This window comes from Ctenocephalides felis, unplaced genomic scaffold (assembly GCF_003426905.1).
Source record: "Ctenocephalides felis isolate EL2017-DRISC unplaced genomic scaffold, ASM342690v1 CF-g0.4_SCAFFOLD_03570, whole genome shotgun sequence".
NCBI lineage: Eukaryota > Metazoa > Arthropoda > Insecta > Siphonaptera > Pulicidae > Ctenocephalides > Ctenocephalides felis.
In genome coordinates, this window is record NW_020539724.1 from 19,446,417 (window position 1) to 19,466,599 (window position 20,183).

At 32.3% G+C, this 20,183-nt stretch overlaps 1 protein-coding gene and 38 non-coding genes across 39 annotated transcripts in view; 38 read left to right on the top strand and 1 right to left on the bottom strand.

The window, feature by feature from the left end:
* The window catches only part of LOC113383537 (homeobox protein vnd-like), a 13,575-nt gene extending 3,809 nt beyond the window's left edge, over positions 1–9,766 (bottom strand). The window contains exon 1 of the mRNA XM_026621796.1: positions 9,617–9,766. Within this exon, the coding sequence (XP_026477581.1) occupies positions 9,617–9,766 (150 nt within the window). The remainder of the gene's footprint in view (positions 1–9,616) is intronic.
* A 3,502-nt stretch (positions 9,767–13,268) lies between these two features.
* On the top strand, positions 13,269–13,358 carry Trnay-gua. The gene is given in 2 exon segments: positions 13,269–13,305; positions 13,323–13,358. It is a non-coding gene; the product is annotated as a tRNA-Tyr (tRNA).
* A 65-nt stretch (positions 13,359–13,423) lies between these two features.
* On the top strand, positions 13,424–13,512 carry Trnay-gua. The gene is given in 2 exon segments: positions 13,424–13,460; positions 13,477–13,512. It is a non-coding gene; the product is annotated as a tRNA-Tyr (tRNA).
* A 65-nt stretch (positions 13,513–13,577) lies between these two features.
* Trnay-gua lies at positions 13,578–13,667 on the top strand. The gene is given in 2 exon segments: positions 13,578–13,614; positions 13,632–13,667. It is a non-coding gene; the product is annotated as a tRNA-Tyr (tRNA).
* A 65-nt stretch (positions 13,668–13,732) lies between these two features.
* Positions 13,733–13,822, top strand: Trnay-gua. Its single transcript is given in 2 exon segments — positions 13,733–13,769; positions 13,787–13,822. It is a non-coding gene; the product is annotated as a tRNA-Tyr (tRNA).
* Positions 13,823–13,887: 65 nt separating this feature from the next.
* Positions 13,888–13,977, top strand: Trnay-gua. Its single transcript is given in 2 exon segments — positions 13,888–13,924; positions 13,942–13,977. It is a non-coding gene; the product is annotated as a tRNA-Tyr (tRNA).
* Positions 13,978–14,042: 65 nt separating this feature from the next.
* Trnay-gua lies at positions 14,043–14,132 on the top strand. The gene is given in 2 exon segments: positions 14,043–14,079; positions 14,097–14,132. It is a non-coding gene; the product is annotated as a tRNA-Tyr (tRNA).
* Positions 14,133–14,197: 65 nt separating this feature from the next.
* On the top strand, positions 14,198–14,287 carry Trnay-gua. The gene is given in 2 exon segments: positions 14,198–14,234; positions 14,252–14,287. It is a non-coding gene; the product is annotated as a tRNA-Tyr (tRNA).
* Positions 14,288–14,352: 65 nt separating this feature from the next.
* On the top strand, positions 14,353–14,442 carry Trnay-gua. The gene is given in 2 exon segments: positions 14,353–14,389; positions 14,407–14,442. It is a non-coding gene; the product is annotated as a tRNA-Tyr (tRNA).
* Positions 14,443–14,507: 65 nt separating this feature from the next.
* Trnay-gua lies at positions 14,508–14,597 on the top strand. Its single transcript is given in 2 exon segments — positions 14,508–14,544; positions 14,562–14,597. It is a non-coding gene; the product is annotated as a tRNA-Tyr (tRNA).
* Positions 14,598–14,662: 65 nt separating this feature from the next.
* On the top strand, positions 14,663–14,752 carry Trnay-gua. The gene is given in 2 exon segments: positions 14,663–14,699; positions 14,717–14,752. It is a non-coding gene; the product is annotated as a tRNA-Tyr (tRNA).
* A 65-nt stretch (positions 14,753–14,817) lies between these two features.
* On the top strand, positions 14,818–14,906 carry Trnay-gua. The gene is given in 2 exon segments: positions 14,818–14,854; positions 14,871–14,906. It is a non-coding gene; the product is annotated as a tRNA-Tyr (tRNA).
* Positions 14,907–14,971: 65 nt separating this feature from the next.
* Positions 14,972–15,061, top strand: Trnay-gua. Its single transcript is given in 2 exon segments — positions 14,972–15,008; positions 15,026–15,061. It is a non-coding gene; the product is annotated as a tRNA-Tyr (tRNA).
* Positions 15,062–15,126: 65 nt separating this feature from the next.
* Positions 15,127–15,216, top strand: Trnay-gua. Its single transcript is given in 2 exon segments — positions 15,127–15,163; positions 15,181–15,216. It is a non-coding gene; the product is annotated as a tRNA-Tyr (tRNA).
* Positions 15,217–15,281: 65 nt separating this feature from the next.
* On the top strand, positions 15,282–15,370 carry Trnay-gua. The gene is given in 2 exon segments: positions 15,282–15,318; positions 15,335–15,370. It is a non-coding gene; the product is annotated as a tRNA-Tyr (tRNA).
* A 64-nt stretch (positions 15,371–15,434) lies between these two features.
* Positions 15,435–15,524, top strand: Trnay-gua. Its single transcript is given in 2 exon segments — positions 15,435–15,471; positions 15,489–15,524. It is a non-coding gene; the product is annotated as a tRNA-Tyr (tRNA).
* A 65-nt stretch (positions 15,525–15,589) lies between these two features.
* On the top strand, positions 15,590–15,679 carry Trnay-gua. The gene is given in 2 exon segments: positions 15,590–15,626; positions 15,644–15,679. It is a non-coding gene; the product is annotated as a tRNA-Tyr (tRNA).
* A 65-nt stretch (positions 15,680–15,744) lies between these two features.
* Positions 15,745–15,834, top strand: Trnay-gua. Its single transcript is given in 2 exon segments — positions 15,745–15,781; positions 15,799–15,834. It is a non-coding gene; the product is annotated as a tRNA-Tyr (tRNA).
* A 66-nt stretch (positions 15,835–15,900) lies between these two features.
* Trnay-gua lies at positions 15,901–15,990 on the top strand. Its single transcript is given in 2 exon segments — positions 15,901–15,937; positions 15,955–15,990. It is a non-coding gene; the product is annotated as a tRNA-Tyr (tRNA).
* A 65-nt stretch (positions 15,991–16,055) lies between these two features.
* Trnay-gua lies at positions 16,056–16,145 on the top strand. Its single transcript is given in 2 exon segments — positions 16,056–16,092; positions 16,110–16,145. It is a non-coding gene; the product is annotated as a tRNA-Tyr (tRNA).
* A 60-nt stretch (positions 16,146–16,205) lies between these two features.
* On the top strand, positions 16,206–16,295 carry Trnay-gua. Its single transcript is given in 2 exon segments — positions 16,206–16,242; positions 16,260–16,295. It is a non-coding gene; the product is annotated as a tRNA-Tyr (tRNA).
* A 62-nt stretch (positions 16,296–16,357) lies between these two features.
* Trnay-gua lies at positions 16,358–16,446 on the top strand. The gene is given in 2 exon segments: positions 16,358–16,394; positions 16,411–16,446. It is a non-coding gene; the product is annotated as a tRNA-Tyr (tRNA).
* A 64-nt stretch (positions 16,447–16,510) lies between these two features.
* Positions 16,511–16,600, top strand: Trnay-gua. The gene is given in 2 exon segments: positions 16,511–16,547; positions 16,565–16,600. It is a non-coding gene; the product is annotated as a tRNA-Tyr (tRNA).
* Positions 16,601–16,665: 65 nt separating this feature from the next.
* Trnay-gua lies at positions 16,666–16,755 on the top strand. Its single transcript is given in 2 exon segments — positions 16,666–16,702; positions 16,720–16,755. It is a non-coding gene; the product is annotated as a tRNA-Tyr (tRNA).
* Positions 16,756–16,820: 65 nt separating this feature from the next.
* On the top strand, positions 16,821–16,910 carry Trnay-gua. The gene is given in 2 exon segments: positions 16,821–16,857; positions 16,875–16,910. It is a non-coding gene; the product is annotated as a tRNA-Tyr (tRNA).
* A 64-nt stretch (positions 16,911–16,974) lies between these two features.
* Trnay-gua lies at positions 16,975–17,063 on the top strand. The gene is given in 2 exon segments: positions 16,975–17,011; positions 17,028–17,063. It is a non-coding gene; the product is annotated as a tRNA-Tyr (tRNA).
* A 65-nt stretch (positions 17,064–17,128) lies between these two features.
* On the top strand, positions 17,129–17,217 carry Trnay-gua. Its single transcript is given in 2 exon segments — positions 17,129–17,165; positions 17,182–17,217. It is a non-coding gene; the product is annotated as a tRNA-Tyr (tRNA).
* A 66-nt stretch (positions 17,218–17,283) lies between these two features.
* Trnay-gua lies at positions 17,284–17,373 on the top strand. The gene is given in 2 exon segments: positions 17,284–17,320; positions 17,338–17,373. It is a non-coding gene; the product is annotated as a tRNA-Tyr (tRNA).
* Positions 17,374–17,437: 64 nt separating this feature from the next.
* On the top strand, positions 17,438–17,527 carry Trnay-gua. The gene is given in 2 exon segments: positions 17,438–17,474; positions 17,492–17,527. It is a non-coding gene; the product is annotated as a tRNA-Tyr (tRNA).
* Positions 17,528–17,591: 64 nt separating this feature from the next.
* On the top strand, positions 17,592–17,681 carry Trnay-gua. The gene is given in 2 exon segments: positions 17,592–17,628; positions 17,646–17,681. It is a non-coding gene; the product is annotated as a tRNA-Tyr (tRNA).
* A 65-nt stretch (positions 17,682–17,746) lies between these two features.
* On the top strand, positions 17,747–17,836 carry Trnay-gua. The gene is given in 2 exon segments: positions 17,747–17,783; positions 17,801–17,836. It is a non-coding gene; the product is annotated as a tRNA-Tyr (tRNA).
* A 65-nt stretch (positions 17,837–17,901) lies between these two features.
* Positions 17,902–17,991, top strand: Trnay-gua. The gene is given in 2 exon segments: positions 17,902–17,938; positions 17,956–17,991. It is a non-coding gene; the product is annotated as a tRNA-Tyr (tRNA).
* A 66-nt stretch (positions 17,992–18,057) lies between these two features.
* On the top strand, positions 18,058–18,147 carry Trnay-gua. The gene is given in 2 exon segments: positions 18,058–18,094; positions 18,112–18,147. It is a non-coding gene; the product is annotated as a tRNA-Tyr (tRNA).
* Positions 18,148–18,212: 65 nt separating this feature from the next.
* On the top strand, positions 18,213–18,302 carry Trnay-gua. The gene is given in 2 exon segments: positions 18,213–18,249; positions 18,267–18,302. It is a non-coding gene; the product is annotated as a tRNA-Tyr (tRNA).
* A 65-nt stretch (positions 18,303–18,367) lies between these two features.
* Positions 18,368–18,457, top strand: Trnay-gua. Its single transcript is given in 2 exon segments — positions 18,368–18,404; positions 18,422–18,457. It is a non-coding gene; the product is annotated as a tRNA-Tyr (tRNA).
* A 65-nt stretch (positions 18,458–18,522) lies between these two features.
* On the top strand, positions 18,523–18,611 carry Trnay-gua. Its single transcript is given in 2 exon segments — positions 18,523–18,559; positions 18,576–18,611. It is a non-coding gene; the product is annotated as a tRNA-Tyr (tRNA).
* A 65-nt stretch (positions 18,612–18,676) lies between these two features.
* On the top strand, positions 18,677–18,766 carry Trnay-gua. Its single transcript is given in 2 exon segments — positions 18,677–18,713; positions 18,731–18,766. It is a non-coding gene; the product is annotated as a tRNA-Tyr (tRNA).
* Positions 18,767–18,830: 64 nt separating this feature from the next.
* On the top strand, positions 18,831–18,920 carry Trnay-gua. The gene is given in 2 exon segments: positions 18,831–18,867; positions 18,885–18,920. It is a non-coding gene; the product is annotated as a tRNA-Tyr (tRNA).
* Positions 18,921–19,292: 372 nt separating this feature from the next.
* On the top strand, positions 19,293–19,381 carry Trnay-gua. Its single transcript is given in 2 exon segments — positions 19,293–19,329; positions 19,346–19,381. It is a non-coding gene; the product is annotated as a tRNA-Tyr (tRNA).
* The last annotated feature ends 802 nt before the right edge of the window (positions 19,382–20,183 follow it).

Consider the following 20,183-nt stretch of genomic DNA (forward strand, 5'->3'; position numbering starts at 1 on the left):
TTTTTACACATAAAATGCAACTTCACACATATGTTGTCAAGTCATATCACAAAGATGCAGTTATGATTACATCGTTCGTTTGACATTTGTGCATTTTCAAGGTTAGGTTTTCTATTAAAACGCCCGACTGCACATCAACCACATAGGATTTTGACAGTTTTTAGTACCACTTTATATGAAAACGTAAGACTACATAACATAGCCTTGCCATAACATTGATAAATTTTACGACATAATCGACCCCTTCAGTTGTGTATTCATATATCATTACAAATTTTGTATTTAATATAGTGTAGTGTCAAGGGTTCGTCGTAGCGAAGGTCGTTAACGCGTTGTATGGACAGGGTCGCGCGTTCGATCCCCCGCTCTGGCAATCTGACATCGGGCAGCGCGATGTCCATTTTCAATTGAAAATATAGATCAAAATATATTTTCAATTGAAAATAAGCGCATCTCGGGCACTGCGGTGTGAAATGGCAATGGGAAATCTCTCACCTATTTTTCCTTGAATCGAGTTGGAGTTTTAACTCAGCTCACGGACCTGCCCTAGGGCAGTACACGCATTATTTATTTAATATTGTACATAAATTAATTTAAATTTATATTTTATATTACAAAAATTTCTAATATCACCCTCACTAATTCGACAGTCTCTAACCAAAATCATTTGTATTTTTTCAAAGTTGTGAAGGAGTCGCCGGAAATTCTATATTAGCGCTGAAAACTAGTATTTTAATTCACATATCTCACACCTAGATCAGAACATATCAATTATAAATATATAATATAAACAGATTCCTAACAGAGTTAAAAAAAACATTCATTTTCAGACAAAATATATGTATATAGATGCATCGTAGATAAAAGATACCTATAGTAATCGACAAATAATAAAAAGAACACATGGGTATATCATTAATACATACATTTAATTTTCTTTAAAACCAGGATTTACTTTTTAAATTTTTTAACTAAATATAAGTGAAAAAGAGAAGTTTGTATTTTTGATAGAAAATCCGACTTGCTAATTTTTATGGCCATGTTTTAAGTCATTCTAAATCTATTGAGACTGGAAACTTGAAATTGGAAAACATATGTGTCTATGTGGGCCAAAATTTGATTTTTGTCAGCCTTTTCTCAAAAATGGCTAAACCGATTTCAGAAATTTAAAAGCCATTTTGATGAAATTAGATTATTACACTCGTTGATTAATCTTACAAGACAATTTTATATTCTAGATAGAAAATATAATATTTTGCTCAAGCAAAAAAATTGCACAAATTATTGTGTTTATAAAAAATAATTTGCATTTTGTATTAATTTCTTGTAAAATTTGATCAATAATGAGGTGAAAAGCTATATACATCTGAATAATTTAAATTTTGATTTAAAATTGCATTAAGATAATTTTTTTTTTAATATTGATCAGTTTGCATTTTCGTACATCTCTATAAAAATCTCATAATAATTTGAAAGAAATTTAAAAATATTTCAGGACTGCTAGTATTACAATTGACTAAATCAGATCTTCTTGTAAATTATTTATTAATTATTTAGCTTTTTTTTTGAAATATCTTAAAAATCCGATTATCAATTATTAGAGAAAATTTAAAAATATCTCAAAACCGTTATAGTGTTATAAATAACTAAGGCCAAGGAATATTTCCAAAAATTGCAAAAAAACTACAATAATTTTGTTCACATTTTTACAAAAATGGTGAACCGATTCAAAACCTTTTAGAAATTCCAAATTGGGCTAGTTTGGGGTAAAGATTTGCCCATCTTCTTTAATTGCTAAAAATTTTTTCAACCTTTCTAATGGAACTTAGCAGTGTCCGAAGATTAGTTTTACAGGAAATTACATTTATTTATCTACAAATGATGTCGTTGTTGCTTAATAACAGTGTGTACATAGCGCGTAATTTGAATCAGTAACCTTCTGATTCCTAAGCCGAGTATAAAACTCCCTTAAAAAAAACTTTATAGTTCAAAATTTTGGATAATTGTTATGATGGTAATATTTATGAATTGATATCTTTAATAGAATATAAGTATTATTTTAAAATATACTAATTTATTCAAGGAGCACAAAAAAGTTTGGTAAGTATCAAAATTTTTGGACATTTTTGAAATTTATATTTAAAAGATATATTATTTTCATATCTCAGTGAGACAAGAAAGCCTGGTATAGGAGATTATGAAACAATTAAACAATTTTAATAATTAATGCAAAAATTTATATAACTATACTTTCCACAAGTGAATCTCAAAGACCTTCTCATTGTCCATTACATTTCTCACAGTCATCTATCACATCTCTAGGATCTAGGATACACAAATTTGAATCGTATATCGATACATATTCGTATGTGACAAATTACGTGTTCTTGACACTTGTGCCTTTGTCATTGTCCGAATCCAAAAGGATCCTTTTTTTTGAAAATATAATAAAATTAGAAGTGATATCCTGCGTAGGCTTCAAGAGCACATCCGGCCACTTGCATTGTATTATGTAATTCAGTAAACAGGTTTATGAGAATAGACATACACATTCAAATACATACATACATACATACATACATACATACATATATATATAAAAACATACATACATACATACATTCATATATACATTCATACATACATGCATACATGCATACCTACATACATATATACATATATACATACATACATACATACATACATACATACATACATGCTTACATACATACATACATACATACATACATGCTTATATGCATATATGTGTATTCACGTATGTATGTATACATATAAATATACAGGGCCGGTTTTTCTTAACGAGAGGCCTTTTATGGGGCTCGTTTTCACAACAATTTTGCCTAACCAATTACAATTTGGGTCTCAAACTATTTAGATTGATTTGAAACATTGCGATTGTTACTTCATTTGTAATTCACTATTTTTATTATGTATTTAGATTATTAGTTAAGTTTTTTAAAAGTCACCTAGACTATGAACATTTTTCAAGCAACACAAAAAAGGAATACCACTGGGTAAACTCTATTTTGTTCTTAATATTTAATATTAAAAATTATATAATAATTTATTTAATATGAATGATAATATTTTCATTATTTTTGTAATACATATTGTCATTCATAATTACTAAATATATTTTGTATTTTAATATCAGATTGTAATTGCACTTTGAAAAAAATTGAAACACCGACAAAACATAAAATTAATAGGTTGGATTTTCTGGCAAAAACAAACTTATCCTTCAAAATATTACATATATCACAGTTTCCTATTTTTATAAAAACAACCCTGTGCCTATATATGTATGTATGTATGTATCACGTAAAGGTAACTTACTAAATTTATGTATACACACACCGGTAGGCAAACACTTCGCCTTTTTTGAAGTTCCGACTTTTTGGCAGACAAAGAGACGCCGAAATCAACTTTTTTTTTGGGAAAAAGCAAATATATACATATATGTGAATCTATAACGTATGTATTCACAGTCTTTTATAAAAATATTATAGTAGTAGTCATATTATAGTCGCAGAATTGAATGAATTTTGATATAGTATCGGGAAAAATATTTTATAAATATTATAAAAGTAATCTTATCAGTTAAGTCTTCTCTAATTTGTTCCAATGTAACTGTAAATTTTACAAGATTTTCAAAGATATTACAAAACTAATCTAATTAGTGCTAGATTCTGTTCTTGTAACGCATCACAAGGAGTTCATCTAAAACCCTTATTGAGTTAATTTTTTTATGATTTTTTTTTAAATAGTAGATAAAAATTTAAAATAGTAAGTAAATAGTATAAAAGTTAACCAGGACATATAAATGAATATCAAAAAATATTGCAATGAAATATCCATATATTATAGAAATTCCAAAATTGTGATAAAAGTTAATAATAGACTTTGAATCAGAAATAGTGCAAAAAAATGCTATCTTCGAAAAAAAAATTACTCTGGTTTCCCTTCAGAGCAAATAAATCTTTCGCCTTTTACTAAAATCTTCAAAAATTTATTTCATTTACTACAGTAATTTCAAAAACATTGTAAATGCAATCTTTTTCTTTATTATAAATTGTTCGTGTAGATAATTACATGAATCATCCCTTAAACGAACACACAAAATCACCTGGTGCCATTTATCAGCTATTAACCCACATCAATATTTCACTCCCCACGTTTTTGTTTTTACACACATATATATATTCAAATAATTGTGATCATCAATTTAATCGCACTTTTTGGTTTTATATTTACCCTTGAAATTAGACACATACACCCTCCATATATATTATGTATATATGTATATATATATATAATATATATTATATATATATATATATATTATATATATATATATATATATATAGGTTTGTGTGTGTGTGTGTCTGTAAATTCTCATGTCAATCATTAAAACCACATAAATACAATTAATTATTACATAATAAGCTATCAGACTACAATTGTTCTTAGAATGAAATGTGTGTTATTATTGAAAATTTTGTTGGGCTAATAAAATAAATAATAAATATAATAGATATAGTATCTATATCTATGATGCCAATAACTTTGAAATAGAAAAAATATTACTTATGTTTAATAAGATGGGTCAATGGGTCGAATTATCTCAATTTTGTTCATGGGAGTCATCTCAAACGAAACTTTTATGTGTAATGATCTACAACAACTCGGCATACTTAAACATTTATATATTTTTAATTCAAAACTATAATATTTAAAGTCGATTATTTACACATTTTAGCAAGTTCAAGTAATTGCTTTAAAGTAAGGTGCAAATTGCACTAGCTTCAATTGAGAAAAACTTGAAACTTCAAGAAAAACAAAAAATCTATCAGCAAATCGGATTTTCTGGTGAAAACAACAATATCTCTTTCTGAAAGTTAATGGAAAAAAACATCTGGTGATCAAATTTTCCTAAGACGTACCAAATATCTAAGTTTATCAATGCAATTTTTCTTACATTGATCAGAATCATCAATAGGTCTTGATATATAAACTTAAACAAAATATGCGAGTTGGTAAGTTTACGATAGAGGTATATAAATATATGCAGGACCTAGTATCATGTATCATTTAATAAATCATTGATAACAAATAAAAATTATTTCGTATCCATAATATCGGTTATCAAGGCACACATGTGCATCAGTCATAAACGTTGTTCATTTAAACACCCTCTCCAGACCATATGGTAAACCCTTCAATTATCAAAAACATGAAATGTATTATCGGTTCAGATCGCACCTGCCTTTTTTATTGGATTTTATATATTTTTTAATTTACATTACGTATAGACCCCAACTCCATCGAATGGAGGGTCACCTGATCCAATAGACAACATTTGTATAAATCGATACATTACTAATTAGAGGGATTTGTTACAAGTTTAAGTAGGAATGTTTAAAAACATCCATGAAATGCCAAGTTTGATTCACTTTTACGTTTTCCAATTTTGGTTTCAAATGATACAGAATGACTTGAAACATCGAGAACATAGAATTAGCAAGTTGGATGTTCTGGAGAAAACATGAACTTCTTCGAAAAGTTAAAAAGAATATAATACATCAGGGTAGTTCAATTTGTTAGGCTATTGGGTTATATAGCGTAAATGATTTTTTTTGGTCGTTCCAAAAAAACTTTGCTGAAGGAATAAAATTTTGAAAGAAAAATGAATTGAAGAATTTTATTCAAAAATTCGCTGGATTAATTTTCTGGTGGGCTATTGTTTCAGTGAAAAAAGTTTCTTGAGAATGACTCCCATGAACAAAATTGAGATAATATTTTTTTTTGTTTTAAAGTTGTTGGTAGCATAGATGCTATCTATTAGATTTATTCATTATTTTATTAGCTCAACAAAATTTTCAATGATAACACACATTTTATTCTAAGAACAATTGTAGTCGGATATATATATATATATATATATATATATATATATTATATATATGTACATGTATGTATGTATATAAATGTGTAAAAGAAAGTAGAGTGTTCGCGTGGATAGGCAGGCAGCGCCAGGCACTGCCACTCCAAGAGATTCCAATTAGAACCCCATGAGTTATGTGTGGGAACCGCGCTAGTGTCGACATCTGGAGACAAAACCATCCTCGTAATGACAAAATTACCTTACCTGGATGGATACACACACATTCATATATAACATATAATATAGTAAGAATTTCATATCTACCATTTACTACTCCCGGATTGAAAAAATGCAACTAAGTTCCTACATTCGAGACTATTTTTTTCTCGGCAGATCTAATGAGTACTTATAAAATAATAAAAAAATTCCAATGGCAGTCCAGGTTTTCCAATCAAACAAGGTTTTTTCCAAATACCATCAAAACGAATCACTTAATTGGATAACAGTCTAATGACTTCGGGCAAGGCCTAAGCCTTAATCTTGACAAATTTTTTTTGCCACTTAAAAAAATACTTTTGGGCCAATTCTGCTGTATAATAGGCCAAAGTTATGACCAGACTATGTCACGCTGTGTTTTTCATACAAAATACTACTAAAAACTATCAAAATTCTATATATTTGATGTGGTATCAGGCGTTTCACACATACAAGAGACAATAAACGAGTAATTAGAGATGTGTTAATAGAGACGAACGAAGTAAGCAAAAGAAACGAGTAATTAGAGATGAGGTGTGTCAATAGAGACGAACGAAGTTAGCAAAAGAAAGTAGTAATTAGAGATGAGGTGTGTCTATAGAGACGCACGAAGTTAACAAAAGAAACGAGTAATTAGAGATGAGGTATGTCGATAGAGACGAACGAAGTTAACAAAAGAAACGAGTAATTAGAGATGAGGTGTGTCGATAGAGACGAACGAGGGTAACAAAAGAAACGAGTAATTAGAGATGAGGTATGTCGATAGAGACGAACAAAGTTAACAAAAGAAACGAGTAATTAGAGATGAGTTGTGTCAATAGAGACGAATGAAATTAACAATATAATATATTATAAAATTATTTTATGATCAGTCAATAATTATTTTATGATCAGTCAACTAGAAATAGTTTCGCAAAATTAGATCTACCTCAATACAAACGGTTCTTTATATATTAAATATTAATTTGCCAAAAACTATATGCATCTTAACAGTTCCGATATAGATCAGCTGATCCTTCTAAAATACATCCAGCCTCTGAGCCTTATATTCATTCTGATTTATAAAAAGTCTTTTAAACTGGAATTTAGTAAAATTTTTGGCACAAAGCACATACGATTACCGGTTATTATATTTTTGACCGGATTTTCAAAAGAGTTTATTGACTAGAAAATTGCCGGACCAAAGATTACAAAAGTATGCATATAATAATAATAATTGCTTCTTAAATACACAAACAGATTTCAATACTTCTAAGGAAACTTCTTAAAAGTGCGTTAATCCTAGGCGGAAGTGACTGGAGTTATGTCCGACAAAGGAAAAGGACTCTAAACGTTTTAAAAAATATTTATATACATTCAGGATACAATAAAATATAGGAAGGATTTATTTCAGGTCACAAACTTGTTGTATATTACAGTGCTTCTTGGAATAAATTGGTGGTGTTTTATATTTTATAATTAATAATTTTGAGGGAGAATTGAAATTGTTAAACAAATTGATTATTAAAATTCTCATAAAAATTATATATATATATATATATATATATATATATGTATATATATATATATATAAAATATGAATTGGTAGAAATGGACAAGTTATTCACGAAGCTGGTGAAAAACTTTTATATACCGCAATTAATGAAATGAGGCAGTTATTGCGTGTTTCATAAAATTTAACGAAAATGGAATTTACATGTCTATTTTATTCGAGATAGATTAAACACGACATTAATTTTTATATGCTTTCATCATGACAAAACTGAAAATGGAATAAGTTAAATAAATGTATTACATTTATTAACGCCAGAAGATATTTTAATAATCAGAGAAAAACTTTTGGTTGTATATTATTAACTTCCCGTAGGGCAAGTTATAGTAATCGCAAGAAAATCGAAAATGAAAATTTTTATATATCTTTACGTTTCAAAGGTTTCTGAATATTTTGGTATACCTTTGAAAAAAATGGATGTATGTGTGTGTGTGCGTTATGTGTGTGCGGATACAAATTTTCATCGACGATTTCGGGAACACCAATCAACCGATTTGAATAATTCAAAAAAAACATTCAATTCGTATTGATAAGGAGACGTGCTGATTAGTTTTTGGCGAAGGCAGGTCTAGCCGTTCCGACGATACGGGGCAAAACGTGCCAAAAATGGTAATTCAGTTTTTAAGAGAACGGAGCGTCCGATTTTAATAATTCAGAAAACATTTTACTTGTATTGACAAGATGAAAAACTGATAGAAATTTTGGAAAGGCAGGTCTAGCGGTTATGGACTTTCAATAAAAATAAGTTACAAACATGTCATTTGGCGGTCAAAAATGTTTATTGGACATATGTAAATCAAATTATCAGATATTTTATAGAGATTTTAATAATGTGTAAATTTTTTGGGTTCCGTACCAAGATTTTTAACTATGGTATGAGAAGTTCCAGCAATTTTGTCTTAAGGTACGATGCCATGCACCCCACTAGTTTATATACATATATTTTTATATAAGTATGTCTATTACCTTTCGTGTTTAAAAGTAATATCGATAGAACTATAAAATATTGCGGCAATAAATGGCGCTCGTTATGATCGAGTATAACTTCAGAAATACACTTGTTTCTACCAATTCAAGTGAAAATTCTATTCACGAAAACCTTTCAAGTCGATTACACATATAATAATATTTTCAAAAATTCGGAGTCTTATCAATATCGATAGTCAGAAAATAATTATGCTTATATGAGTTTATCTCGGGCATTTCCCTATTGATTTAATTGTCAGATATGTGATTCATTGTAAAGATCAAATTTATTATTATACAGGAAAAAAACTATATATTTAATAATGGGCTTTCGATTATTTTACATAACTTTATGAGACCATCTGTCTAACTTTCTACCTGTCTACCAATTTACATGTCTACTAATTTACCTATCAACCTGTTTATCAATCCACCATTTTACATGTCAACCAATTTACCTGCTTACCAATGTCTACAATGTCAACGTTCTACATGTCTACCTATTATTTTGAAGTAAAAATTACTTGTTATTGTACAAATAAATTATAAATTATATATTTATAATAGCATTAAAAATATGTATAATATTTAAAAACAATAATGTAATTAAAGTCATACTTCAAATATGGCATGATCGGTTTGTCATTGTAATTAGCATTTAGAAATGAACCTTCATTAGAGAAATGAAGTAATTGCTGATTAATAACTTCTATAATATTCGTTCACACAGTGTATTATGTTAAACAACGCCTAAACAAATATTGTTTTCGTAACTTCACTCATCATGTGATTGTGTTTGAAGAACTTCATGTAATTAAAATTAACATACATTCATTGTCTGCCAATGCACTATATATAATTAATTATATAATTATTTTTATTACTTACGAATAATTTCTATAATACTCCTGCGGCTGTTGATGTTGTGCCAATGGTACAATGTCTTCAATTTCTTGGGCAACATAGTCTGGTGGAAAAATCTGCCAACCACTATCATAATTTTCATCATACATCGTAGAAGGGGTAGTATAATTATTCGACATAGTCCAATTGTTCGATGCACTAGTTGTTGAATTGTTGTACATCATTGTCATTTGATAAAAAAATAAATAATAATTAATAATTTTTGTTTAACACGTTCTCGTAAACTTTGCTCGAGATATTTTTAGTTGAAGTTAATAAAGGATTTTTGTTCTATTTTACTTGGGCGTATAGGTGCATATTTTGGTAACACTTTCTCGACATGTTTTTCTTTTTTATTTTATATAGATTTTTGGTGTTTTATTTGATTTTACAAATTCATATTTTTGTAATATATTGCTCCAAATATTTTTCGATTTTTATTTTATATTGATTTTATACATACATATTTTTGTAGTACTTGCTTGAGATTTTTTGGTTTTTTAATTCAGTTCAGCATTTTAGTTTAAATACCTTCTTTAATTTATTTTTAATTTAATGTTTGATTTTACAAAGGCATATTTTTGTATTAGTTGTTCCAGATATATTTCAGTTAAATTTTCGTATTTTTTATAATCACATTGATTGACTTGATAAATCTTCAGTAAATAATTTCTTTTGTTTATTGAGCAATTTAATTTTATATATTTATTTGCTAGTTATACAAATATTGTATGATTTGTCGATAATTCTTCAATTTTAAAATCAAAAATTATTTGTTGATCTTATTGAACTATTTATATAATTTTGTGACAAAAAATGACTTACTTAGAAAACAGTAATAGTAATTTATTAGTAATAAAATTAAGAATGATGAAGTTTTAAAAATGTTATTTCATAACATACATTACGAATATTACTTGTGTGGAAATTTCAAATAAGATTAAGACAACTACATATAGAATCAGTAGAATGGTTTATAAGATTTTAATATAAAATTAATTTTAAGTAATTTTTTAACTTATATGTTATTATATATAAAATTCTATAAATCGAAATATTGCTTGTACAAGTTATATTAAAACATACACAGATTATTAATATCTATTTTTAATAGACAGAACACAACAGAATATTTTAGACAATTGTGGATAAGTCTTTACAACTTTACATGGAAACTTTTGACTAAAGAAACTTTTAATATCTATATTTTTAACATGAAATTAAATATTTTTATTCTTGTGTTTGTATTTTAGTTACTACTTTAGTTATCACTTTCGCTACTATTACTTTTTTACTATTACTATTACTGTATTAACTAGTCTTCTCTATTTTGCACTTTATTAGAGGCTTAAAATAGAATTAAATTTAATTTAGTTTTATTAATATATAGTTTTGGCTACGACAAGTACTAGTAATAGATAGAAACTGTTTTCTCTAACGTGTTTATAGGCAATTTATCGAAATCAATTCATCGGTTATCTTCTGTTATTTTTGATAAGACCCCCGTGTTGCACTGCCTCCTGTACGCACCTGGTCGATATACTCTAGTCTAAACTAATATTATATATATATATATATATATATATATATACTAGATGACCCGACAGAGGTTGTCCTGCACCCACGTCTACAATTTTTTAATATCCTATACTAATATTTACCGTTTACCTAAATATAACAATTATTGCTTTTTAAATTACTCTTACCAAAATGCATTTAAATAAAATGATAAATCTCAATTCCCACACTAAATTGGAAATTGAAGTCTTTTAAACGTTATAACAAATTCAGAAAAAATTAATATGCATTTATATAATAGCAATAAAGCTCAAATTGATTTTACGTTTTAGTTAGAAATCGTTTGTATGTGAAAAAGAAAAGGGCTGTTTTTAGGGCTTTCCCGGCAATTATTTTTTTTTTCTCGCCGTAAGAACCATCCTTGGACTTCAACGAACATTTTAAAAAAATAATTGGCCAAATTGGTCAAGGCGTTGTTGAATTATGCGCTTACCAACACATTTTGCGATTCATTTTTATATATAAGATATTGTTTATTTACAAATCAGAGAGTACTTGTTTAAAACTAGTAAAGCTAATGGACAAGCACTTTAGCTAATAAGTAGTCAAAGTCAAGTTACATCTTATATTATGAGTGACTTTTCAATTACCAGTAATTGCTAATTAAACTCATCTTTTATGAAAACATAAACAAAATTAAAAGCTATTAATAATATTAACAGACCATTTTTAAATCACAAATAATTATCATTGCTTGTAAAATGTTTCCTATTAAGATGACTAAACAAATAATTTAATTTCTGGTTAAAGTTTCTGAACCAACTTTTTTCGACCCTAAATAATCAACATTCATTAAATTTTAGTTTGTAGGAAGAAAATAATTTATTTCTTTTTGAACCAAGAACTATACCAATGTTTTATATTAAACCAAGGAACTTGCATCGATTTACTTATTGGTAAATTGTTCAGTTTATTTTTTTTTCCAAAAACCAATCAGAATAAAAATATTCTTTTGGTAAGTAGTAGATCTCAAAAGATGTGCATTTGCATTCTTTGGCTTGAATAGGTACCAATCCAGTGAAAGCCCTAATTTCTTTAGTAAGTCTATCAGCAGTTTTCCTCAAATTTTGGTGGTTCTTGTTGATCGTAGATGATAAATCTACGAAAACTATAATGTTTCGGTGGGTTTTTAGTTTGTTAAAATGATTTAATTTAAAACACAACATTGGAAAATTACAAACACGTGGTAAGTAAAGCTTAGCTGCAAATCACTATCAAGGCAGCTACCTTATCAAAATATATTTTTATTTTGGTTTATCAGCAATGCAACCTGGTAAATTCCTGATCACATATAACACATAGAAATATATATATATATATATATATATATATATATATATATACATATATATATATATATATATATATATATATATATATATACCTGTGTGTATTTAGTTTTATATCAGTGAATGTTATAAAAATACCGTATGAACTATTTATGATATATCAGATTGTTTTTATCTGCAAAAAATCAAATTAATCTATAAGTTAATAAGTATTAGATATCTTTTATTGATAAAATTATGTTAGAAAAATTACTAGATTAATTAAATAGACATAGCGCATAAAATAAAAGTATTTTAACTATCAAATGGAAAACACTTGAACGATATCAATATAGATTTTTTTTCAACTACACACACAAACAATTAATATGTAATATATATATATATATATATATATATATATATATATATATATATATATAATATTTTTATTTTGATGTTAATGCTGATAAAACAAATTTTTATTGCAAATTAATATTAAATTGATAAAATGACTTTCAATATATATTTATTAGATCATGTTTGAACAATGATATATAATAAAAAAAATTGTATATGTACACAAAAATACATATTAGCTTATGTAAAATATCTATATGAGCAAAATCAGTATATAAAATTTTTTTATTAAAAATCCAATATGTTGTCCATAAAACATATATTAATCATACAGTTATATCTAAATAATATTAGACATAAATATTTGCAGGCAAAACTTTCAAATTTATCTGACCATTTGTTCAATTTCATTTTGATGGAGATTAATGTAGAATGAACAACTTGACGCCATGCGTTTTCAGTTGGAATGTTGAAACACCAGCCTTCGATAGCTCAGTTGGTAGAGCGGTGGACTGTAGGAGGTGAAAATGCTGATATCCATAGGTCGCTGGTTCAAATCCGGCTCGAAGGATTATTTTGCACTGTTATCTGACCACTTGACGTCATGTGTTTTTAGTTGGAAGGTTGAAACACCAGCCTTCGATAGCTCAGTTGGTAGAGCGGTGGACTGTAGGAGGTAAAATGCTGATATCCATAGGTCGCTGGTTCAAATCCGGCTCGAAGGATTATTTTGCACTGTTATCTGACAACTTGACGTCATGTGTTTTTAGTTGGAAGGTTGAAACACCAGCCTTCGATAGCTCAGTTGGTAGAGCGGTGGACTGTAGGAGGTAAAAATGCTGATATCCATAGGTCGCTGGTTCAAATCCGGCTCGAAGGATTATTTTGCACTGTTATCTGACAACTTGACGTCATGTGTTTTTAGTTGGAAGGTTGAAACACCAGCCTTCGATAGCTCAGTTGGTAGAGCGGTGGACTGTAGGAGGTAAAAATGCTGATATCCATAGGTCGCTGGTTCAAATCCGGCTCGAAGGATTATTTTGCACTGTTATCTGACAACTTGACGTCATGTGTTTTTAGTTGGAAGGTTGAAACACCAGCCTTCGATAGCTCAGTTGGTAGAGCGGTGGACTGTAGGAGGTAAAAATGCTGATATCCATAGGTCGCTGGTTCAAATCCGGCTCGAAGGATTATTTTGCACTGTTATCTGACAACTTGACGTCATGTGTTTTTAGTTGGAAGGTTGAAACACCAGCCTTCGATAGCTCAGTTGGTAGAGCGGTGGACTGTAGGAGGTAAAAATGCTGATATCCATAGGTCGCTGGTTCAAATCCGGCTCGAAGGATTATTTTGCACTGTTATCTGACAACTTGACGTCATGTGTTTTTAGTTGGAAGGTTGAAACACCAGCCTTCGATAGCTCAGTTGGTAGAGCGGTGGACTGTAGGAGGTAAAAATGCTGATATCCATAGGTCGCTGGTTCAAATCCGGCTCGAAGGATTATTTTGCACTGTTATCTGACAACTTGACGTCATGTGTTTTTAGTTGGAAGGTTGAAACACCAGCCTTCGATAGCTCAGTTGGTAGAGCGGTGGACTGTAGGAGGTAAAAATGCTGATATCCATAGGTCGCTGGTTCAAATCCGGCTCGAAGGATTATTTTGCACTGTTATCTGACAACTTGACGTCATGTGTTTTTAGTTGGAAGGTTGAAACACCAGCCTTCGATAGCTCAGTTGGTAGAGCGGTGGACTGTAGGAGGTAAAAATGCTGATATCCATAGGTCGCTGGTTCAAATCCGGCTCGAAGGATTATTTTGCACTGTTATCTGACAACTTGACGTCATGTGTTTTTAGTTGGAAGGTTGAAACACCAGCCTTCGATAGCTCAGTTGGTAGAGCGGTGGACTGTAGGAGGTAAAAATGCTGATATCCATAGGTCGCTGGTTCAAATCCGGCTCGAAGGATTATTTTGCACTGTTATCTGACAACTTGACGTCATGTGTTTTTAGTTGGAAGGTTGAAAAACCAGCCTTCGATAGCTCAGTTGGTAGAGCGGTGGACTGTAGGAGGTAAAATGCTGATATCCATAGGTCGCTGGTTCAAATCCGGCTCGAAGGATTATTTTGCACTGTTATCTGACAACTTGACGTCATGTGTTTTTAGTTGGAAGGTTGAAACACCAGCCTTCGATAGCTCAGTTGGTAGAGCGGTGGACTGTAGGAGGTAAAAATGCTGATATCCATAGGTCGCTGGTTCAAATCCGGCTCGAAGGATTATTTTGCACTGTTATCTGACAACTTGACGTCATGTGTTTTTAGTTGGAAGGTTCAAACACCAGCCTTCGATAGCTCAGTTGGTAGAGCGGTGGACTGTAGGAGGTAAAAATGCTGATATCCATAGGTCGCTGGTTCAAATCCGGCTCGAAGGATTATTTTGCACTGTTATCTGACAACTTGACGTCATGTGTTTTTAGTTGGAAGGTTCAAGCACCAGCCTTCGATAGCTCAGTTGGTAGAGCGGTGGACTGTAGGAGGTAAAATGCTGATATCCATAGGTCGCTGGTTCAAATCCGGCTCGAAGGATTATTTGCACTGTTATCTGACAACTTGACGTCATGTGTTTTTAGTTGGAAGGTTGAAACACCAGCCTTCGATAGCTCAGTTGGTAGAGCGGTGGACTGTAGGAGGTAAAAATGCTGATATCCATAGGTCGCTGGTTCAAATCCGGCTCGAAGGATTATTTTGCACTGTTATCTGACAACTTGACGTCATGTGTTTTTAGTTGGAAGGTTCAAACACCAGCCTTCGATAGCTCAGTTGGTAGAGCGGTGGACTGTAGGAGGTAAAAATGCTGATATCCATAGGTCGCTGGTTCAAATCCGGCTCGAAGGATTATTTTGCACTGTTATCTGACAACTTGACGTCATGTGTTTTTAGTTGGAAGGTTCAAACACCAGCCTTCGATAGCTCAGTTGGTAGAGCGGTGGACTGTAGGAGGTAAAAATGCTGATATCCATAGGTCGCTGGTTCAAATCCGGCTCGAAGGATTGATTTTGCACTGTTACCTAATAACTTGACGTCATGTGTTTTTAGTTGAAAGGCTCAAACGCAAGCCTTCGATAGCTCAGTTGGTAGAGCGGTGGACTGTAGGAGATAAAAATGCTGATATCCATAGGTCGCTGGTTCAAATCCGGCTCGAAGGATGATTTTGCACTGTTACCTAATAACTTGACGTCATGTGTTTTTAGTTTGAAGGTAGAAACGCCAGCCTTCGATAGCTCAGTTGGTAGAGCGGTGGACTGTAGGAGATAAAAATGCTGATATCCATAGGTCGCTGGTTCAAATCCGGCTCGAAGGATATTTTGCACTGTTACCTAATACTTGACGTCATGTGTTTTTAGTTGAAGGTAAACGCCAGCCTTCGATAGCTCAGTTGGTAGAGCGGTGGACTGTAGGAGATAAAAATGCTGATATCCATAGGTCGCTGGTTCAAATCCGGCTCGAAGGATGATTTTGCACTGTTATTACAACTTGACGTCATGTGTTTTTAGTTGAAAGGCTCAAACGCAGCCTTCGATAGCTCAGTTGGTAGAGCGGTGGACTGTAGGAGATAAAATGCTGATATCCATAGGTCGCTGGTTCAAATCCGGCTCGAAGGATGATTTTGCACTGTTACCTAACAACTTGACGTCATGTGTTTTTAGTTGAAGGCTCAAACGCAAGCCTTCGATAGCTCAGTTGGTAGAGCGGTGGACTGTAGAAGATAAAAATGCTGAGATCCATAGGTCGCTGGTTCAAATCCGGCTCGAAGGATGATTTTGCACTGTTACCTAACAACTTGACGTCATGTGTTTTTAGTTGGAAGGCTCAAACGCAAGCCTTCGATAGCTCAGTTGGTAGAGCGGTGGACTGTAGAAGGTTAAAATGCTGAGATCCATAGGTCGCTGGTTCAAATCCGGCTCGAAGGATGATTTTGCACTGTTACCTAACAACTTGACGTCATGTGTTTTTAGTTGGAAGGCTCAAACGCAAGCCTTCGATAGCTCAGTTGGTAGAGCGGTGGACTGTAGAAGATAAAAATGCTGATATCCATAGGTCGCTGGTTCAAATCCGGCTCGAAGGATGATTTTGCACTGTTACCTAAAACTTGACGTCATGTGTTTTTTAGTTGAAGGCTCAAACGCAAGCCTTCGATAGCTCAGTTGGTAGAGCGGTGGACTGTAGGAGAAAAAATGCTGATATCCATAGGTCGCTGGTTCAAATCCGGCTCGAAGGATGATTTTGCACTGTTACCTAATAACTTGACGTCATGTGTTTTTAGTTGAAAGGCTCAAACGCAAGCCTTCGATAGCTCAGTTGGTAGAGCGGTGGACTGTAGGAGATAAAATGCTGATATCCATAGGTCGCTGGTTCAAATCCGGCTCGAAGGATGATTTTGCACTGTTACCTAATAACTTGACGTCATGTGTTTTTAGTTTGAAGGTAAGAAACGCCAGCCTTCGATAGCTCAGTTGGTAGAGCGGTGGACTGTAGGAGGTAAAAATGCTGATATCCATAGGTCGCTGGTTCAAATCCGGCTCGAAGGATGATTTTGCACTGTTACCTAATAACTTGACGTCATGTGTTTTTAGTTGAAGGTGGAAACGCCAGCCTTCGATAGCTCAGTTGGTAGAGCGGTGGACTGTAGGAGATAAAAATGCTGATATCCATAGGTCGCTGGTTCAAATCCGGCTCGAAGGATGATTTTGCACTGTTACCTAATAACTTGACGTCATGTGTTTTTAGTTGAAGGTAGAAACGCCAGCCTTCGATAGCTCAGTTGGTAGAGCGGTGGACTGTAGGAGATAAAAATGCTGATATCCATAGGTCGCTGGTTCAAATCCGGCTCGAAGGATGATTTTGCACTGTTACCTAATAACTTGACGTCATGTGTTTTTAGTTTGAAGGTAGAAACGCCAGCCTTCGATAGCTCAGTTGGTAGAGCGGTGGACTGTAGGAGATAAAAATGCTGATATCCATAGGTCGCTGGTTCAAATCCGGCTCGAAGGATGATTTTGCACTGTTACCTAATAACTTGACGTCATGTGTTTTTAGTTTGAAGGTAGAAACGCCAGCCTTCGATAGCTCAGTTGGTAGAGCGGTGGACTGTAGGAGATAAAAATGCTGATATCCATAGGTCGCTGGTTCAAATCCGGCTCGAAGGATGATTTTGCACTGTTACCTAATAACTTGACGTCATGTGTTTTTAGTTTGAAGGTAGAAAACGCCAGCCTTCGATAGCTCAGTTGGTAGAGCGGTGGACTGTAGGAGATAAAAATGCTGATATCCATAGGTCGCTGGTTCAAATCCGGCTCGAAGGATGATTTTGCACTGTTACCTAATAACTTGACGTCATGTGTTTTTAGTTTGAAGGTAGAAACGCCAGCCTTCGATAGCTCAGTTGGTAGAGCGGTGGACTGTAGGAGATAAAAATGCTGATATCCATAGGTCGCTGGTTCAAATCCGGCTCGAAGGATGATTTTGCACTGTTACCTAATAACTTGACGTCATGTGTTTTTAGTTGAAAGGCTCAAACGCAAGCCTTCGATAGCTCAGTTGGTAGAGCGGTGGACTGTAGGAGATAAAAATGCTGATATCCATAGGTCGCTGGTTCAAATCCGGCTCGAAGGATGATTTTGCACTGTTACCTAATAACTTGACGTCATGTGTTTTTAGTTGAAAGGCTCAAACGCAAGCCTTCGATAGCTCAGTTGGTAGAGCGGTGGACTGTAGGAGATAAAATGCTGATATCCATAGGTCGCTGGTTCAAATCCGGCTCGAAGGATGATTTTGCACTGTTACCTAATAACTTGACGTCATGTGTTTTTAGTTGAAAGGCTCAAACGCAAGCCTTCGATAGCTCAGTTGGTAGAGCGGTGGACTGTAGGAGATAAAAATGCTGATATCCATAGGTCGCTGGTTCAAATCCGGCTCGAAGGATGATTTTGCACTGTTACCTAATAACTTGACGTCATGTGTTTTTAGTTGAAGGCTCAAACGCAAGCCTTCGATAGCTCAGTTGGTAGAGCGGTGGACTGTAGGAGATAAAAATGCTGATATCCATAGGTCGCTGGTTCAAATCCGGCTCGAAGGATGATTTTGCACTGTTACCTAATAACTTGACGTCATGTGTTTTTAGTTGAAAGGCTCAAACGCAAGCCTTCGATAGCTCAGTTGGTAGAGCGGTGACTGTAGGAGATAAAAATGCTGATATCCATAGGTCGCTGGTTCAAATCCGGCTCGAAGGATGATTTTGCACTGTTACCTAATAACTTGACGTCATGTGTTTTTTAGTTTGAAGGTAAAACGCCAGCCTTCGATAGCTCAGTTGGTAGAGCGGTGGACTGTAGGAGATAAAAATGCTGATATCCATAGGTCGCTGGTTCAAATCCGCTCGAAGGATGATTTTGCACTGTTACCTAATAACTTGACGTCATGTGTTTTTAGTTTGAAGGAGAAACGCAAGCCTTCGATAGCTCAGTTGGTAGAGCGGTGGACTGTAGGAGATAAAATGCTGATATCCATAGGTCGCTGGTTCAAATCCGGCTCGAAGGATGATTTTGCACTGTTACCTAATAACTTGACGTCATGTGTTTTTAGTTGAAAGGCTCAAACGCAAGCCTTCGATAGCTCAGTTGGTAGAGCGGTGGACTGTAGAGAATAAAAGTTGTGAGATCCGTTGGTATAAGATGTTCCAAGCGGATGAGAAATAAAGTTACCGAGTTCTTCGATCTTTTGTGTTAAATAAATTAAATTCAATTAGTACAATAAACAAGTCAAATTGATGGAATATTAGTGAAAACGATAACTTATTACATATTTTCAAAATAAACTGGTACTCAATTCTTATTGATTATGTTGATTATTAAGAGATATCGGGAGGTTCATGCTATTTGCATTATAATAAAGTGCCACTTACAACTCGTATCATTAATTTTTAAGGAGTTTATATGGTTAATTAAAAAATAATAAATGTTAAATTTAAATGAAAAGTGGTTAAAGAGATTTCTGTTTTTGACAGTTAATTATCTTTCATCAACGACAACTTCACATTGTATAGATGTTTTTGTGATATGTCAAATTCGCCTTTACTATTGACAACTGAAGACAAAATATTTTATAATATCAAAAATGTAGAATTAATAAGTGAGAAATCATCAATATAATCATGCCACATGTTTTTATCTAAAATAAAATGACTGTTTTTATGTCGTAATTTTATTTTAATTTAATTTTTAAGTGTTTGACAAAAAAGTGATAATTAGGTTAAAATGCACGAAGCATATGAATTTATTAAACTTCTTAAGTTAACAGTGCAAATTGAATCGATTGCTGCTTATGGTATAATTTTTTATTT